At 45.2% G+C, this 20,187-nt stretch overlaps 1 protein-coding gene across 1 annotated transcript; it reads right to left on the bottom strand.

Moving 5' to 3' along the window:
- Positions 1–5,660: 5,660 nt before the first annotated feature.
- On the bottom strand, positions 5,661–7,102 carry LOC124681772 (SH3 domain-containing protein C23A1.17-like). The gene is made up of 2 exons (XM_047216597.1): positions 6,223–7,102; positions 5,661–6,040 (listed from the first exon to the last, which is right to left on the bottom strand). Exons 1-2 carry the CDS (start codon positions 7,100–7,102, stop codon positions 5,661–5,663), a joined length of 1,260 nt encoding a protein of 419 aa, XP_047072553.1.
- Positions 7,103–20,187: the final 13,085 nt, after the last annotated feature.

Below are 20,187 nucleotides of genomic sequence, written 5' to 3'. Positions count from 1 at the left end.
TGATCGTCAAGGTGTTCGATGACACAGCCTGCCGCAGGCACTACCACACCGACGAATCCGGCTCGGACACCGATAGTTAGAACTTAGAGTGTTCTTTCTTTGCAGCGAATCTGGCTACGGGCCAGACGAAGCCAGTAGTCGAGGTTTTTGGATGTTCGCCTCATTGGTAGAACCAACAAGGGCACCATCTCCTCCCGCTGGATTTTTCAGTTTGGGTGATTGGGTGTGCCCTCGAATGTTCTTTCTTGGCAGCGAACATACGGAAATCAACACAATTGGCTTCTTTTAAAAAAAATTATATTTGTGTCGATCATGGTTCAAACTATGTGTTAGTTTGTGTAAACCATGTTCCAAAATATGTGTTAGTTTGTGTAAAATCATGTTTCAAAATGTAATATTTGAAACTATGTTTAAATGGAGAAGAGGGAAAAAAAGAAGAAAAAAAATGCATCGCCCCGCTGGAGCAGACCCCAGACGCAAACGGACGCGCAGATAAAATGATCATTTTAGCGTCCGCTTCGCGACGCAAATGAACAGTCGCGGACATTAAAATGCATCGCGCTGCTGGAGATACCCTTATTGATATGATGAATATGCTCAGAGTTTTGGCCGGTTTCCTGCATCGCGAGAGGTCGCAGTGTGTATCCTACGTATAGGTACCGGCACCTGTTTTTTGGCGGCAAAGGCACAGTAAAAATGTGATTTGTGAACAGAAGAATATCGTGCAAAGTTCTAGTGTAAAAAGCTCGACTAGGAGTCTAGGACAACGACGAAGAGTCTAGGCAGCTAGGTATAGGATTTTCAATCAGCTGCCCTACGCAGGCGTAGCCCTGCCCTGACTGCGTGCTCACTAAACTCCAAGCACTGCTACTGCTCGTTCCATGTTCATCGTACCCATATTTGTAGTACATTTTGAATATTAAATTTAGGAGGGAAATGAATGGATAAAATGTTTTTGTACTTGCGCGAACTTAGATATTTTTACCGTTGGATCACCTGGAAGACTGAAAGGAGTCCAACCCACATAAAAGAACCAACCCTCTTTCATCTCCATCCTCGTACACCCCCACGGCCCCACAGCCGTCCCTCTCCCTTGGTGATGGTCAAGATTGTTTGAGATATATTTGATGTAGGAGTACTAGTATTTCAGGTACTATAGGCCTATCTTCCCGATTTGGGGCATCTTCGCTCAGCATCTCCATATGGTATCCGTCAAAGGTGTTTTGGTGGCTATATAGGGGGCGGCGCCGAGCAGATTTGTATGGCGGGCTTATGTATTCCACCCGCCTCTTCAAAGTAAATTCAAACAAATAAAAGTTCGATGAATATGTGAATAAATAGGCCAATCCGAACAATGGGAGTCACAAACCCGAGCTCTACATCAAAATTATGCACACGACCTTTATTTATTGCATAATTTTCATTTTTACAGTTTATAAATCACGGATCATTCAAAGTATCAACATGGATTAACGAGCGGAATAGAGCAAACAAAAAACTTCTACGCCTTAATGTATACTCAGCTGAGAGGCTCAATAAAACCTCAAAGGTATTACACCACTATTCATACCCTTTTAGAGAACTTTGCAACTCTTGACACCTTTTTCTCGTCTATAGAGACCTCTATATTCTTTACTCTTAAGCATAGTAATCAACATTGTCTACTACACTTCCTTGGCGTCCACCAGTCCGCTCGCCATGCCCAACCCGATGATCGTTTCATGCCCGCAATCGATGTTGATGTGTCGCCACTTCGCATCCCTACCCTTAGAGCAACCCTAACAAAACATCTAAAACACCCCCAATTTCCTTTTTTGTGTGCCCATTTTAGGGGAACGTAGGTGGAAAATCCACTACAGCAGTCCTACACAAGATTTTTTGCCCTGTAAGGATCCTCTACGGATAGGCATGGGGTGGGGGTAAGCTTTCGTAATATCTTCTTGGGCATAAGTGGCAGCAATATGGCAGATAATTTGGTGTGGCTTGTTCATGTCTTTTCACGTTTTATATGTTTCATTTGTTACATTTGGACCCTACTTTATGTTTGAACTAGCAAGGTGGCCCTCGCAAATGCGAGGGAATTATTTTTAATGTACATAAAGTGTTACTTATTTTTGTTATCTTATATAGATGTTTTTTCCCTTTTAATTTACCCCATTTGGTGCAAGATACAGAATGTTTTAGACATGTATAATTTGATTTTGAAGATTTAATCTTTACCTTAATTTTCAAGGCATGTATAAAAATATTAAAAGTTACTAATTGAATTTTTCTCAGTGAACAAAATAGACGTGGGGCTCCAAGGACACAAAAAAATGAGTGATAGAAAAACTAATCGCACATGTTAGATCAATTATCGTGTGATCGCTAGCTTAGATGAACAGGTATATGCCTCTCTATAATTTTTGCTTGTCTACATTCTACTATTCCTATTCATATTGTCGTAACAAAAAGAATGAGCGTGCCTTCAGATTTAGCTAATTAGTGATCAACATGCCATCAAGCATTTGGTTCTATAGTCCTTCGTGGAAGGTAATGTTAGTATCTAATATCTCCTCAAGTGTTTATTTTACCTATAGCTCCTCCTGAATCTTTTATGAAACCTATAAGACTAATTGTCCAAACACTATGATAGGTTAAAAGGAATTTGTCTATTGACCATGATTTTTATTTGGGCCAATCATGATAACCATTGAAATATATTAGTAATCATTCGGAAACATGTTTAAATAATCCTTCACATGTACTTTGCATTTGTAGCCCAACTAATAATTAACATGTGCACTTATAAATATTCATCACCTATAGTTTATCTCAGTTTTGTTATGATGAACAATCATGTTTCATTAAGATATAATTATGAAATTACCAGATATGAATCTGTTTATATTGCGCGCCTCCTTTATTTGTTTGGGCCGGGTATCACATCTCATCTTTTAATCATGTATGCCTCACCAAGGGGGGTTGTCCTTGCATTGGAAAATGGTGGTCATTGCGTAAGTTTTGGAGCTGCAAGATTCTATCTTTAGTAAACGGTGTGTTTTTGTTTGGATACGTTGTGCGCATATACATGTACATTACATTTACTGTTGGTAATCCTATTTGCAGCTCCACCTCCAAATAACTGAGTTCATCAGGCCTCTTATTAATTTCTGTCTAAAAATACTTTTTTGCGGGTAATTTTTCTGGTATGTGCATGTTATTAGCAATTCGTTAAGCATACACATAGGATTGACCTTCACTAATTATTCATAGGCTCGGCACCTCGATGTGAATTATCCATTGACGCACCTCTTGGTAATTAACTCAGTTAAACATGTCTGATAACCACGATTATTTTTCCTCGCTTTTCAAAAATACCGCTGGTCAAAATACCGCCCGAGATTCGTTAAACAAATTTTAAATTCGTCTAAAAATATTCAAAAATCTTTGATTTTGAGCAAATCATTTGAATACCTATAAATTCCACCCGCTACAATTTTTTCTTGGTGAGAGACGAAATACCCGGGTTTTCGGCGGGATTTCGCAAATATCGGCCGAGAAAAAGCTCATAACCTCATGCAACCACATCGATTGAGCATATCAACATGCAAAAGTTTATTCTTGATGGCCTTAATTTTGCCGTCTCTGTTTTCTAGAGTCGAATACCGAGCAAACGTCTATATGAAATATGAAATCTGGACTTACTAATCAATCAACATACGACCTAAAAAAGTTATAAAAAGAACGTACGACCGGCCATCCGGCCAGACTGCTTCGGTCATTTGGGAAAATATCTAGTGATACCACACCTCACATGATACCATGATACCACTTCACAAAATTTAAATTTGTAAGTGACAAAAAAATTTACAATAAATTTGTGGTTGTTCACAAGATGTGTGTTTACATTGTCTAAAATTTTCAGATCCAAATTTAAAATACACAAAGAGAAACAAAAAAGACAAATGTTGTGTGAATAGTGGCATTTTGAGTTTTTGTCTTTATGTGACACTATTCATGCTAGATTTCTCTTTTTTTGTTTCTCCAAGGATATTTCGAATTTGGTATGAAAGTTACAAGGTAGGTAAACACACATCTTGTGAACACCCAAAATTTTAGTTCCAAAGTTTTTGACATTTACAATTTAAATTTTAAAGAGTGGTATCATGGTATCAAATAAGGTGTGGTATCACTAGATATGTTCTCTCGGTTATTTGTACCACTGAACTATGGTTGTGCTTGGAGTGTTTGTGCTAGCCCAATTGCGTCCGTACCGGATCTATTTGGTACGCATATACATTAACTTTTAGTATCCACCATTAATATTCGCTGCTAACTTCCACCATTAATCGCTGCTAATGGAAACTTAACAGTTTAAATTATTTAGTGCATGTGGAAATATTTGTTGTCTTTTGGTTCATGTCTCGCATATAACTTTTAGTCTCCACTATTGATATTCACTGTGAAAAAAAACTTAACGGCTCTGATTATTTAGGCGTGGAAATATATGTTGTCTTTAAATAAATTCTTATGATGACACCAAATCGTAACCACAATTTAAAAAAAAATCATGATGGGCCAGCACATTTTTTGGCGTACGTTTCCTTTCTCTAAATAGAGTCCGACATCTACTCAGGCAAAAGGATATGCCTAGCACGTTATTTTTTAGGTGGCATTATTAAAATAATTAGGAGAGTCCATCTTCTTATTTAAAAGGGAAACTATGGCACAACTCCAAACATGATTAGGAGAGCCCACGTTATTTAAAAAGGAAACTGTGGACACGTCCCCAAACGTGTCAAACGGACCTGCTATACGTTACGTAATTAATAACCTTTCATTAAATCATAGCCACTAATTTTAGATCTAACTATTAGAATAATTTAGATTTAGATGTTGTGGTTTAACGTGGTGGCTCTATTTAACATCCGTATGTTGCTTTTAGTATATAATAGATAGATAGGTTTAAAATTTAAAATTTTAGCTTATGGATTTAAAAGACGGTTGAATTTTGTCATGTAAAAATATGAAAACTTTCAATTACATTGATGCAAAATTATATGTAGTTGGAATAGAGTTTATTTATATATGCATGTACATATAAGAATTTCTTACGAAATGAAAGCTCAACAGATTGCAAATATCAAATAAAAGTGCTGTAAATTGACACAATAACAGTTCTTTACAGATCCTCCAAATGACCAAAACCTACACACACACACCCTGCCTATACTACTGTACCACTGAGTGCTACTGTAAACATCCATGAGCCGGCCTCCCTCCTCCTCTGAACGAACGAGCTTGACCCGCCGCCTAGTTCGCGTCCTTGTGGGCGCGCGGCGGCCGCGCATGGAGCCGACCTCATGATCTCGAAGCAGGTCAGGCAGTTTCACTGTGTGCCCACTTGATCACCACCCCCACATTCTAAAGCGACGGGATCGATCGATCGCTTTATTGCCTCTCACCTACAACGTACGCCGGCGTATCCATTCTTTCAATACCACTATCACCACATCATGGGGCTGCCAGTCACTGACATCTACCCCATGGACTACGTACGTCACATTCACAGTAGCTTTGCTCCTCTCTCGTACTTCACTTCACTTGAGCAGCCCTGCTCCTCGATCGGCCTCCCTTGGCTACGCGTGCGCGCCAAATCATCCGTCGATTTATGTCGCTCAGAAGCAGAGCCTCTTCCTGCACATGGCGCCGCCGAACGGCGCCTGCGCGTCTCGCCCGGACATTGGGAGCAGCTCCGCCACGACGTCCCAGACCAGGTCCTGCAGGATGGCGCGCTCCAGCGCGGCGCCGACCAGGCCGGCCTCCCACCGCTCCTCGCCGGCGCCCTGGCCCCAGACCTCCCCCACGCTCTCCACCATCGCGCGGCTCCTCCCTGAAGCATGGAGGCCCCATCGCCGCCGGTGCCGCCAGCTGTCCGCCTCCGCCACGGACGGCGTCCACCGCGGCATTCCCTCCACGGCCGCCACCGGCGCAGGGTGGTGGTACATGGCCACGGCGTGCAGCTCGTTGCAGTATTGCTTGATCTTGCAGTAGTCTCCTGCACAAGTCATAGCCACGCGTGTTACTATGATGATGCATGCTGCATATTTTTTTCACGATAATTCATGACAATGTTGACGTGGCACGTAAACCCCTGAACTTACAACTTAATTAATCTGGAGAAATGACGAAGATGCAGTATTGCATAAACTGTATAGTGCGACAGTGGTGTGCGCGTACCCGAGAAAACGAGAGTCCGGGAGGGCTTCACGATCCTGGATCCGAGGGCCTGGTTGCCGCAACTGGGTTTGCTATCTGCTTCGAGATGCGTGCACGGAGACGACCGCTTCCTGCATGGGAACCTCGGCGAGGTGATGGCGTCCAGCACCGAGTTCGGGCTCGGGTACTGCGGCCCCTCGGCCCGCGGCTTCTGTTGCGGCGGCGTTGATGGTTCGTCGCGACCTTCGATCCACTTGGTGCCGCCGTCGCAAGCTTCCGCTGCAGGAGCCGCGGGGACGTCCGACGCGGCAGCCGAGCGCATCTCGGCAGCGCGGACGGCCGCGATGATCCGGCGCAGCGTCTGGAGGTCGTCGTCGCACTTCTCCAGCGCGCCCAGCAGCCTGCGCCGCTTCTCCGCGGCCATCTCCGGCGGCGGGGGAGGAGGAGGGCGCGTCGGGAGCGGCCGCGGCCGCGGCGTCGTCGCGGGAGAAGGCGGCGCGGACTCCTCCAGGCCCATGAGGCGCGCCACGATGGCCGGCGGAGGCGGCCTGGGGCTGTCGCAGCTCACCCGGCGGTACTCCGGCGCGATCGTCGGGCTCCGAGGCGCCTCGCACGAACGCCGCCGCCGGACTCCCGTCGGTGGCTGCTGCTGAGGCTTTGCCTTCGGCTTGGGTGGGGTCAGCGTTGTTGGTGCTGCCGGTTTCTTGATGGCCGGCGGTGGAGACGGTGGTCGCGAGGAGGCCTCTGGCGTGGCGTTCTTGGCGGTGAGGCGCTTCCGGTGGCGGTGGTACGGGGAGAGGAGGCGGAGGAGGCCGGCCATGCACCCCATGCTCCGCCGTGGCCCGGTGGCGGACGCGGAGGAGGAGGAGGACCGACATTGCGCGGACTCCGTCGGCTGCATCGCTTCTTGATCTTGACTCGTCGGTGTCAGTCCAGGGGCGGGCGAGAAGTAGCGAAACTCGCGTGCTGTGTTAGCGTGGATGGCATTATAATTGGTGGAGGCGACGCGCGTGGCGCGCACAATGACCATGTCACCCCGATACTCATCGGCAACCGTTGTCACAATACAAAAGGACAGCTCCGGTATTTTACAGACGAGCTAAGCTGCACTCTGCTGCAGTAGTGTGGAAGCTAGCTCAGCTCTCAGCCACTTTGCTCGGTAGCAGGCGGCTGCTTCGTTGCGGCAGACAGGCAACTTAATTAACGTGAGTACCATGACAGGCAAGTACGATGTGTCACAGTGTTCTTATCCATACACGGATTAATTACGCGACTCGGCAAACAAGTTTGATTACTAATTTGGTCAATAAAATATAAGATATATATCACAAAAATTATATTATTGAAAACATTTTTTGAATACGAATCCAACGGTATAATTTTTGTGGCATATATCTCATATTTTGTTGACCAAATTTATAGTTAAACTTTTTTTTCGAAATGCGTAATTGCCCATTAATCCGGTATGGAGGTAGTACAGTTTATCTAGCCTTAAACCAGTGTGGGGATCAACGAATAATGAGCTCAATTATCATCCATCTCGAGGTAGAACAAACAGCTTGGAAATGATAATCTTGTGCGCAGGATTTTGGTCGGTGTATTTTGGGGGTGAGTGGTGCTTGCCGCAGGCGCATCACGTGGTAAAGGGTGTGTAGACAGCAGGTTCAGTAGATCGAGTTTTCCAGCACCATGATGATGAAACACGCATCTCTGCATTTGTTTTTTCCGTTGCTTTAGCTTCAAGTTTACACCTCCGGTAAGTATACTAAAGTCACAAGATACGACCCAGCTCCAGCTGTGCAAAGTGCAATATATGGATCCAAACCTAAGGATTTCTCAGGATGCTTGATTATGCAGCAATTTCCTCTTTCTGGTGTTGGATGCTTCCAAACTGGTGTTGGATTATCTTCAGAGTGTGTTTAATTACCATAATCAATATGCACTAGTACATTTAACCATACACATTACATGAAGCACATCTAGCAGATCTGAATGTGAAACAAATAGTTTTATGGCACGTGCATAGCAACATGCAAGTCGCTCCAATAACAACATCACCATGGTTATTGATGTTGCCCACGGTGTTATCCGAGTAGCTGGATCTATCGAGAACCGGACGTACCGGCAAGGGAGGCCTTGAACAATAACAAGCAGTCGCGTCGAGACGCTCTTGAAAACCTTATCGATCATTTTTCGGTGTAGGATCTCGACAGACGAGGTTTCGGAGGCTTGCTCTCTCAAACGGCCATCCACGTAGTCGCCGCGATGGGAAAGACCAGAAAGTAGTAGATAAATGCCAGAGAGAGAGAGAGAGAAGAAAGTGGAGAACTCTAGATATGTTATGTTTCTTGTCTCCTGGTATAGTCTGGGAGGGGAGCCAACGACCGAAAATGTCACGTGTTGGAAGATACGGATACGCGTCGAGTATGCACACGCAAGACACTTACCCAACTTAGATGGTGCACCAAGCAAAAAATTAATATTCCACAAAACTCGATTCACGCGCGCGATACATGACGAGGCGAGCGGCGGCGGAGGAGGAGCAGTGTGCGTGAAACTTTTTTTTTTTGCAAAACACAGCCAACGTAGGCGCTCACAAATACGCATATACACTCACTCCTAGCCTACCCTTATGAGCACCTCCGAGAGACTGAGCCAAGAAATTGATGTTTGGCGGGTCTTGAGGTTGACGACGCCTCGCTATCGATGTGAACGTCGTCTCTCACTGAAATAATATTTCGCCTTTATGAGACACAAAAGTGTCAAATCCGGGGCTTAAGTTCTTTTGGTTGGGGTGTCACTGCTCTCCTAACCGCCCAATCTCAGGTTGGTTCTCGTGAATTTATTCTCTTCTTACTCACTTATAAGAGGTAGAACAATATTTTTTATAAAGCTGATTTAACTCTCTCTCAACTAGCGATGTGAGAAGAAACTTTATCTCCCCTCTCAAGATGCCACTAAGATGGGTCTTGAGATTTTAAAATCTGTAGGCTACATGGACTAACTACTTAAGAGCATCCCCAGCCATCTCCCTGACGAAGCACCCAGGACGCGTTTTTTCATCCGGATGGATGAAAACGGCCCAGTCGCGCCCCCGGTTCCTCGTTTTCGTCCGGATTAGACCTTTCATCCGTCTGGAGAGCTCAGGCCATCCCCGAACCCCCGGGGTGCGATCGGGGACTCCGGACGAGAGAAAAGTGGGGACGGGCCCGCTCTGTCGGCGAGAGAACAGAGGAACCCCTCGCCAATCCGCCGGACGGTTGCCTCAACTCCGCCGTTCCTCCACCCACCAGCCTATATTCCGCCGCCCGTCGTCCCCTGCCTATTTTCCGTCGTCGGGCAGCTCCCTCGTGTCGCTCCCCGTCGACACACCCGGCAGGTGTTCGTCCAATTGCCTGGCCGGACATGGACTCCGACGAGGAGGAGGAGCAGATGTTCGCTGAGCTTCTTGAAGAAGAAACGGCAGCCGCCGCCCAAGACGAGGAGCACCTGCTGATCCTAGCTTGCCTGTCCGGCTTGTACGCTGAGTCGATCATTGGTCATCGTGGCGGGTCGGCACCAGGTCGCCGGAAGTGCGAGCCGAGGCAGCGAATGGAGGGCTACTGCATGCTCTACGCCGACTACTTCGTCGATGAACCGTTGCACGGTGAGGCTGTTTTTAGGCGTCGTTTCAGGATGAGCCGAAAGCTCTTCCTGAAAATTGTGTATGCCCTTCGAGAGTACGACTCCTATTTCAGATGCAAGTTGGATTGCACCGGCATGGCAGGGTTTTCCGCCCTTCAAAAGTGCACGGTGGCTGTGCGGATGCTGGCATATGGAGCTCCTGGTGATTCTACCGATGACTATCTTCGGTCACGAAGTCCACCGCCCTTGATTGTTTCTACCGGTTCTGCAGGGCGGTGATAGCAGTGTTTGGGGACATCTACTTGAGATCACCCACTGTCGAAGACACTGGTAAGATCCTCGCTATCAATGAAGCTCGAGGATTTCCAGGGATGCTTGGAAGAATTGACTGCATGCATTGGAAATGGAAGAACTGTCAGTTTGCCTGGCAGGGAATGTACAAGGGTCACAAAAAGGCTGCACTGTGATACTTGAGGCAGTGGCTACCCATGATCTCTGGATTTGGCACTCCTTCTTTGGTATGTCGGGATCCAACAACGACATCAACGTCTTGCAGTGCTCGCCGATCTTCTCCAAGCTTGTTGAGGGTCATGCTCCCCCGGTTAACTATGTGATCAATGGCCGGCAGTACAACAAGGGATACTATCTTGCAGATGGTATCTATCCAAAGTGGGCAGCATTTGTGAAGACTATCTCAAGCCTCGGCCTTCCGAAGGAGCAGCAGTTTGCCAAGGAACAAAAAGCTTGCCGTAAGGATGTCGAGCGTGCATTTGGTGTCCTCCAGCAGAGATTTGTTGTAGTCCGGTTCCCCGCTTTGACTTGGTCGAAAGATCAGATGTGGGAGGTGATGAACTGTTGTGTGTGCTTACACAACATGATTATCGAGGATGAGCGGAAGCATCCGGTTCCTCCGAGCGAGCTAGCTGCACCATATGACAGAGAGGGTCCTTTTGCACAGCCTAACCACCAGGTGCCAGCATCGTGGGCTACGTTCATCGCTATGCGTCAGGAGATTCGAGGCTTCACAATGCATCAACAGCTACAGGATGATCTGGTGGAGCACATATGGACGCTTCGAGACAACACCAACTAGTTTCTATTTGATTTGTTTGAAAACTTATCTTGTTTTGTTGAACTCTAAATGTTTATTTCTAATAATAAGCCAAATGTTGGTAAAACTGATCAAATTCACCGAGTTATGCACGAAATTTGGCACCCAGAAACGTTTTCCTCTAAAAATCGTCGAACCCTGGGTGTCTACCGGGGAGACGGCTAGAACTTTGGCGCTCCCTAAACCAAACTTTCGTCCAATCCAACGCTAAATAGCGCCGGATTTCGGCCCGGGGAGCCCAAACGGCTGGAGATGCTCTAAGCTGCAACCTATATAATCCAACAAATGATATTACTGTCCAGCTCTCGTAACATTGCACATTTGTTGTTTGATCTTAGTTTAATGGTGTGATTGTTTAAGGCCTTTGGCTCAGTGAGAGAAGGGAGGCGTGCAGAAGAGGTACGAACGCGGCATGGACATGAAGGCATGCAGTAGCAGCAGCAGTAGCACGGCAGGCTGAGGCGAATCGAATGCATGGTAGGTACATCGGGTAAAAAAGCAAAAGAGGCCATGCATGCAGAAAAGAAAAGGCTCCAGCCTCCAGCAGTCCAGCTACATCCATTCATCACTCCGAGGTGGAACGGAACGGATCCTAGGCTCTTTGGGAGACACCACCACGTGGCGCCACATTGCAACGCTGTGCAGGCGCAGTAGCTCGATGCACAAGTGTAGTCGACAGACCAGTCTACCACACTGTGCCGGCGCTACTACGAACGAGCGAGCACTGCTGCACTCTCTGTCTCCGTTGCCGCGGCGCGAGGCGAGATCGCGCTTCTGAAATCTGAATGATTCGAAGAAGCTGAGCAGTATAGGACCCGTGGGGATCTTGATAAGTTTTATATGGAGCTGATGGAAGCTAGTGGCAGTAGCAGCAACAGTGGCTTGCGCCCGGCACGGCGGCGCGCGCACCTAGCCGCATCGTCTTGCGCCGCGGCCGGTGGCGCGGGGACGGGCCGGGAAGAATACGATGCTAACGGAAGCCTTCGTCCCCAGCTGCGTCGTGTCTAGGGATACGAGCGTGCCGACTGCTAGCTTTGCCCTGACACTGCGTGCATCCATGGAGGCAGCGCTGTCAGCTAGCGTTCGGTGGTAACGGCCCGGTTAGCGGAGCAGACGACGTGCGTGTCGGAGATCGAGCGGCCTGCCCAAATGATGCCTGCGCTTCGTAATCAGAGAAGCTGGCGCTAATGGTTGTCTCATAGCGGTGCAGACGGTTTTTCCAAGACACGGGCGTCACCTAATCCCTCACTTCACAACTACTACCTCGCGATTCTAGGTTAAATTTGAAATTTGAAATTTTTAATTAAGAATAAAAGGATATTAGCGTTCATAATATCAAATGCTTGGCAATATTAACATTCTATACAATAAATTTTATAATGTAGATTTTGATATATTTTTCCTACACATTTAATTAAGCTTTATAAAATTTAACTTTAACTAAACCCAGAACATGAAGTAATTGTGAACCGAGTGAGTACATGGAACGTGTTTCGGTGGATGTCATGCGAACCGTCGGATCTGCAACGAGCCCATCGGTACCATCAACCCGCTACATAATTATTATCTCCGTTCCAAACTAAATGTCACATCTTTGGTCTGATTTGGTCTATGTGTGATGAAACTAGACACATTTTTAGAGAGACGGAGCAAGAAACAAGTGGCAGTGTGGTCATCTCTATATCCTCTACAATTTCATCTGTGTCATTCTAAACAAATGATAAGTAGGTAATGACAATTAGTAAAATCCTAACTTTTATTGAGGCTAGCATATGTTACTAGTTTATGTTATTACCTTCATAGTGGGTAGAAACTTATATGTGGATTCATGCATTATGACATAGTAACATGCTCAAGTTATTACTCTATGTTACTACCTTCATAGTAGTTACTAACATTAAAATGGTATCATAGATGACTTTATTAATTAGTTTTAGACTCATTTCAAGGTGGCAATTTTCCTCGTGGGCTCGGGCAGCGGGTACCAAAACACTAGCGGGGCGGGATGGGGGCAAATGTCCCCCGTGTGGGTACCCAACAGATACCTGGGACTCCACCTGTCAATCAAAGTTACCCTCCAATATAGAGAGAAAAACCTAGTCTGCAACCCGCACCTGCTCGACCCCACCCCTCTTTCCCCCTCGCTTGAGCCGGTACAAACCTCTTATCCCCAATTCAAATGAGGAACAATGAACCCTGAGCCCTCAACTCACACCGGAAGTCGTCGGCACCTCCGGCTGGCCACCCTTCCTCCTGGTCTCCGACATCAAGGAAGGAGGATCCGTCATCAGCTCGAGCGCACGCCAGCAACAGGGGACACAAGAATCGCCCCGCATCGACATCGACGAGCGGCAGCATCACACCGTGCACCTCATCCCCGGTGTCGCACCGCACCACCTCGCCGTCGGCATCACCTTGAATAACCTAGCTTGTCGTCGGCCCCGTCCCGCATCAACTCGACCTTGCGCGTCGGGGTGGAAGTCCCCGTGGATACCCGACGGGTATCGGGTACCTGGTCTTGGCGGGGACGCCCCCCTCCGATAGGCTAGCAGGGATTGGCGGGGATGGGGACTGGTGGGGATCGGGGCGAGGACGGTGGAGTCATCCCTGTCCCATCGCCACCTTGAGACTCACTATATCTTGGAAAGTGTGATGTTAGATGATGTGACCCAGCATACCACTGCATGTTGTAGTATACAAGTCGTTGATATGATCTTCATGAAGGGACTTCTTCACAAATATCACATCCCTCAGAGTGGTACAACAGAAATATTGCAGGTCATAACACTCTAGATTATATTACAAACATGGTCTTAACAAGTTGGTATTCTCACAGGTCCGATGAGAACACCTAAAGATACTAATATAAAATTCTTACAACTCAACATCCAGTTCAAACTGAGCTCAACAACTTATTTAAGTATGCCACTATGCTTCTCGGCTCTAAGTTGTCTAGGGTAAGCCACTACCCCTCTGTCTCATTGTTGTCAGCTCCGTAGACTATCCGATAGTCCACGCCTTCCACTCCTCCGGATAGATCAGGTTCCTCGTAGACTAGTTCGTAGCCTCCTTCCAGTGCTCCGTCGTTGGCCTCCATTTCATTGTCACATTCTAGCAAGAGTGTCAAAAGAAAGTGAGTACAGAGGTACTCAACAAGTTCAAAAGAGAAAAATGTGTATGATGCATAAGCTACGACCATTGATCAGAAAATCTCAGGTCAATGCATGTTTCGCAAACATTTCTTCAAAAGGTTTATTTTATATTGAAAACTATGCCCGCCAGGCTTCACAGGTTGACCAGAACTTCATGGAGTTTCTTTCCTACCGCGTTCGTAGTTCCCTTCCCGGAACTGGGAGTGACAAGCCACAATTTAATACACTCTGCAGAGGTGCGTTACTTTTCTCATAAGAGAACTTATCCTTGTTGCCAACTAAACGGAATTAGGAGGGTTGTTCTAAATGTTGTTTTTGTGATCAAGATGAGACAATACAACATTCATTTTTTACATGTCCTTTCGCAAGAATTTTGAGGAGAAACTTTTTATGACTTTCAGTATTCCGCCGACTAATATTAAAAAGTTATTCGGGAATTGGTTAAACGGGGTGGCAAAAAAATATAAAGACCACATTAGAGTTTGTGTGTGGGCACCATGTGCCATTTGGCATGTCCATACCGGTTTTATCTTTAACAAAATGAGCTTTCCATCATTTTTTCAGGTTATCTATTTGGTCATGCACTGAATTCATATATGGTCATGTCTCCAGCCGATGGAAACGCAGCTAGGACATGTATGCTGGGTGCTACCGTTTGACAAAGATAGCACGAGATTTTTATTGCCGGTGCAGTTGGCGGTCTGAGAGGCGCCTTACATGAAGACTCTTTGGCTTTTTTATTTTGGCTTTTAGTTACTTTTAAGTGGTTTATCCATGTTGAGACTTTAAGTGATCCATGATTTATAATAATCCGTAAGTATTCGTAATATTTAAATAATGCAACAAAGTGTCGTATGCACCGGATGATGCAGAAATAGAGTTGCCCCGTTTCGAAAAGAAAAATAAGTAGTTGCGGTAAAGTTATTGTATCTCTAGCTACCTTGTACTATCCATTACTTATTATAATATGACGTGTTGTTGATTGTAAAAATTTAAAAAGACACTAAGGGTAGTCTCGGCGATCCAAAGTTGCCTAGCTAGTAAGTTTTTTTTTTTGAAACCAAATATATTAGCAAGCAGGCCGCCTCATTAAAAACCTTCCAGTCCCCTTAGGTACCCTGGTAAGGAAAAGAGTGCGTAAAAAACCTGCTGCTCAAGCATCCGATAAAACTATTACATCATTTGCTAGCTTGCTAAGGATAAACCTAGGGGGTTCATCGACCCAAATACAAGATTTACTAAAACTACAAGCATCCTTAGCAAGCTCATGAGCTACCTGATTAGCTTCCCTATTACAATGGTCAAAAAACACCGAGTTGAAACCACTACAAAGGATCATACAATCATCATAAATAGCAGCGAGAGGACGTCGCCGAAAACCCTCTCGTCTTTCATGGTCTCAACTACTTGCATACAATCTGTTTGCATAATGAAATTATTGCATCCAATATGTTGCGCCAAGCTCAATCCTTCTCTCGAGAGCATAAGCTTCAGCCATTGGAGCATCCACAATATGTGCAATAAATCTTTGGGATCCCGCTACAAACCGACCATTACAATCTCTTATAATCACTCCTGTAGCTCCTTTTCCACTATTTTCATCAAAAGCCGCATCAACGTTAATCTTCAGTTTACCTTCTTCTGGTTTTTTCCATCCTTCTCTCTGTTTTGCCTTTGGTTTTCTAGATCCTATCATATAATTCCTGGATAAAACGATTATAGATAGCGCAGATCTACCCGGTACTTGCACAATTTCGTCATGCACTTTTTTCCTCCTTTCCCACCAAATAAACCAACCTGCGAGTTAAGACCAATTCAGCAAAACCAACATTGTCAAGGTGGGTTAGTCTGCCTCCTCGTTTAATAATTTCTTCAACGATCACTGATCCCGACCTGTCCAACTGCCTTGCTTCATCAATCTTGTCCCAAACACCAATTCCCTTCCAGACCTCTATAGCTCTCTCACAGGAAAAAAGAACATGTTTGATATCTTCACAACTCGAAAAGCATATAGGACAGCCCCCTATATTTCCAATATGCCGGTTGGCCAGAACTCCACGACATGGGATCATACCATGTAACACCCTCCATCCGAATATTTTAATCTTGCTCGGAATTTCCAGCTTCCATAATTTATCCCATACTTGATTTTCAGCTGTCTCGGCCAAACTTGAAGATTGATTGTGTCTAAAAAACTTGTGCTCCCATTGACAGTGATATCCCGATCCGACCGTATATAGGCCCGTCTTTGTACCATTCCATGCAACAAAGTCTTCTCTATCCGGGGTCAAAGGTATTTGCAAAATCCTATGCGCATCAATAGGCCAGAAGATATCATTGATCAACTCCACATCCCATTGGCCATCTATGGGGTTTATCAAATCGCTCACATTATTCAGTAAAACCGCCCCTTTAGGAGTCATCACCTTCATATTCTGACTTGATGGAATCCAATTATCACTCCAAATATTTATTTGCGTCCCATCTCCTACTCTCCAAATACATCCTTTTTTAAAACACGCCAAACCTGCCAGGATACTCGCCAAGTATAAGAAGACCCACTCTTCATCTTTGCTTCCAAGTAACTTTCCATCCGGATAATATTTTGCTCTAAGAACCCTTGCACATAAAGAATCTGGTTCACTTAACAATCTCCAAACCTGCTTAGCTAGCATTGCCATATTAAAGGAATGAAGATCCCGAAAACCCATACCACCCCTTTTCTTTGGTATGCACATCTTCCACCATGCCTTCCAGTGCATATGTCTTTGCTCTTCCTCATCACCCCACCAGAATTGAGAGATAGCGTCAGATATTCCTTTGCAAATGTTTTTTGGAATCTTGAACACCATCATGGCAAAAACTGGAATTGCTTGAGCAATAGCTTTAATTAAAATCTCCTTTCCTCCCATACTCAACAACTTCTCCTTCCAACCATTAATTCTGGCCAGAACCCTATCTATCAGGTGACGGAAACAATCACTCTTATCTATGCCAATCATAGGCGGCAGGCCCAGATATCTGTCTGATAAGGACTCTGTCAAAATATTCAGAAATTTACAAACATCAGCACGCACCTCCACTCTTGTATTGCCGCTGAAAAAAATGGATGATTTTCCTTCACTAATTTTCTGGCCCGAGTTCAGACAATAAGCATCAAGAATCTCCTTCAGTTTTGTTGCATTATCATTATCAGCTTGCATTAGAATTAGTGAATCATCTGCAAACAAGCAAATGTGATATCATCGGTGCATCACGGCACACCCTCACCCCAACAATCTCTTCCCGCGCCTCCGCACCTCTGAGCATGCAAGAAAGGCCCTCGGCCACCAGTAAGAATAAGTAAGGGGACAGAGGATCCCCTTGCCGAAGTCCCCTAGATGGTTTGAACCATTCAGTTTCCATAGAATTAAATCTGATATTATATTCAACCGAAGAAACACAGGCCATAATCATATCTACCCATCTTCTAGCAAAACCCAATTTCAACATGATCTTCTCAAGATACCTCCATTCCACCCTATCATAGGCCTTGTGCATATCTAATTTTACTGCACATAACCCCTTCTTCCCTTTCTTATTCTTCATTGTATGGATACTTTCATAAGCCAGAAGAATATTATCACTAATCAACCTACCAGGAACAAAAGCACTCTGGTGGTCACTGATAATCTCTGATAGATAATTCTTCAACCTAGCAGCCAACATTTTAGATATAACCTTGTATACGACATTACATAAACTAATAGGCCTGAATTGAGATACTTTATCAGGATTGTCCACCTTGGGTATCATAACAATTGTGGTGCTATTCCACCCATCTGGTATATTTATATTATTAACAGCCATCAAAACCTCCTTGATAAGATCATCCCCAAGTAACTCCCAAAACCTCTTATAAAACACAGCGTGTAGACCATCAGGTCCAGGCGCCTTAAGATCGCCAATACTGAACAGAGCCTTTTTAACTTCCTCTTCGGTGAAATCCGCAAGCAAGTCTCGGTTCATATCATCAGTAACCTTCCTCTGAACATCCTCAAACGCTGATTCCTCTGGTTCTCCAATCTCATTTGTGAATAACTCCACAAAGTAGTTGTATACGATGAGAGCACATAGACTCGTTTATCCTCATGAATATTTCCATTATCATCAATCAGTCTTTTAACAGTATTTTGCTTTTTCCTTTTTGCTGCAAAATTGTGAAAGAAATTAGTATTTGTATCTCCATGTTTTAGCCAATTTGCTCTGGCCCTCTGAACCCAATACATCTCCTCCTTTTCCAGTGTAAGCTCAATTTGTAATTGAATCTCCTTTTGTGCTGCCAAAGTTGCATCAGTCATCGGGCCCCTTGTTAGACGCTCCAAGTCCGCTTTTAGTTCCTTTAATTTTCTAGCCGGTCCTTTAAGGATTTTCCTATCCCATTCATGAAGTTCAGAATGCACATCACTGGTTTTCTGCATCAGGGTAGGATCCTCCCCTCTCAGTTTTGCTCTCTCCCATGCCGCTTTCACCATCTCCTCCACCGAGTCCTCACTCAGCCATCTTGCTTCAAATCGTTGGTGACGAACAGGCTGATCGTGTGTGCCAACTAGATATTCTGTATCAACCAAAAGAGGCCGGTGGTCGGACCGGGTTGTCTCACTATTTATAAGACTTGCATTTGGAAATAAATTATTCCATGCTTGATTAACAGCACCTCTGTCTAGTCTTTCTCTCAGGTTCCCTCTTCTCCAAGTGAAAATATCTCCAACATAACCCATGTCCTCTAATTCACAGTCCGTTAGAGCAACATGGAATGCTTGCATCGCTTGCTGTGATCTTGGTCTACCCCCTTCCTTTTCATAATTGAATAATATTTCATTAAAGTCCCCCAAAACTAACCAAGGTAAACTCATCTGACCATGAAGCATACGGAGAGCATCCCAAGTCAGATACTTTTGGTTCCATTTTGGCTCTCCATATATTCCTGTAAAACGCCAAGATATATCATCTTCAATAATCACATCAATATAGTTTTTTGTAACACTTTTCTCTATCACCTTAACATTATTCCTCCACATCATAAGCAAACCCCCACTCTGACCATCACTCTCAAACAAACTGAGAGAATCAAAACTCAATTTCCTACGAAGATTATCTGCCTTAGCTCTTCCAAGATGCGTTTCAGATAGGAAAAACACATCTGGTTTTATTTGCCGCTCCGGATCCTCGGAGCGCACGAAGCTGCCCGGCGGTTTTTCAAACCGCGGCAGTTCAGCCCACGAGTTTCATTGCTCCCGGCGATCCTCCTCCCCGGAGGTCGCCGATCCTAGATCTGTAGTTGCTTCTAATCCATCGATTACTGTCTCTCGTCTCTTTGGTGGTTGAAATTTTTGAGGGGTACTTAATGGTCCCTCCTCTCTGTGACTTCCTGTACCATTCTCCAATAATTGTACTTGATTTGCCACTAACCCCTGCCTGGGAATTATAGGAGGTACATCCTCCCTTGTATTAACAGTACCATCACTTCTAATAATCCTCTTTCTAGTACCTCTGCTCCCTGGTGGGTCTCCATCAGTCTCAACATCCATATCTACCAACTCGGCTTCATTAGCTTCACCTGGATGTCTCATACGTCCTCTACCTCTTCCCGCAAATCCCCCACGATTTCCTCCCGGTCTAGCAGGACCTGGCGGTATGTTTGGTTCAAACAACACTCTCAGAAAATCTCCCCAATCACATTTATCATCTTCATGAATACCATCACCACATTCTGTCACAACATGACCCAACATGCCACGAAGTTACGAAGTCGGGAAGCCTCTCATATTGCACAGGATATTTTTTGACTCCCTCAAGGTTATAGGTACAAACCGTACTAGCGGCTTACTAAGGTCCGAAACACTCTTGCCCGAAGATATTTAGACGGGTTTAACCTTCCTTCGAGTAACAATCACCGTAATAGGTGCCTCACCCACCTTCTTTGCTACTTTTTCCGCTAACACCTTTTTCTTCATCAGACCCTCCGGCACTCCCTGTATACGAGCCCATACGGGGATCTTATCTAGCTTATATTCTTCAACATTTGAGAACCCATCATATTCTGCTAGAACTATCGCT

The sequence above is a fragment of the Lolium rigidum genome, unplaced genomic scaffold (assembly GCF_022539505.1).
Source record: "Lolium rigidum isolate FL_2022 unplaced genomic scaffold, APGP_CSIRO_Lrig_0.1 contig_55392_1, whole genome shotgun sequence".
NCBI lineage: Eukaryota > Viridiplantae > Streptophyta > Magnoliopsida > Poales > Poaceae > Lolium > Lolium rigidum.
This window is presented reverse-complemented; position numbering and strand designations above follow the sequence as displayed.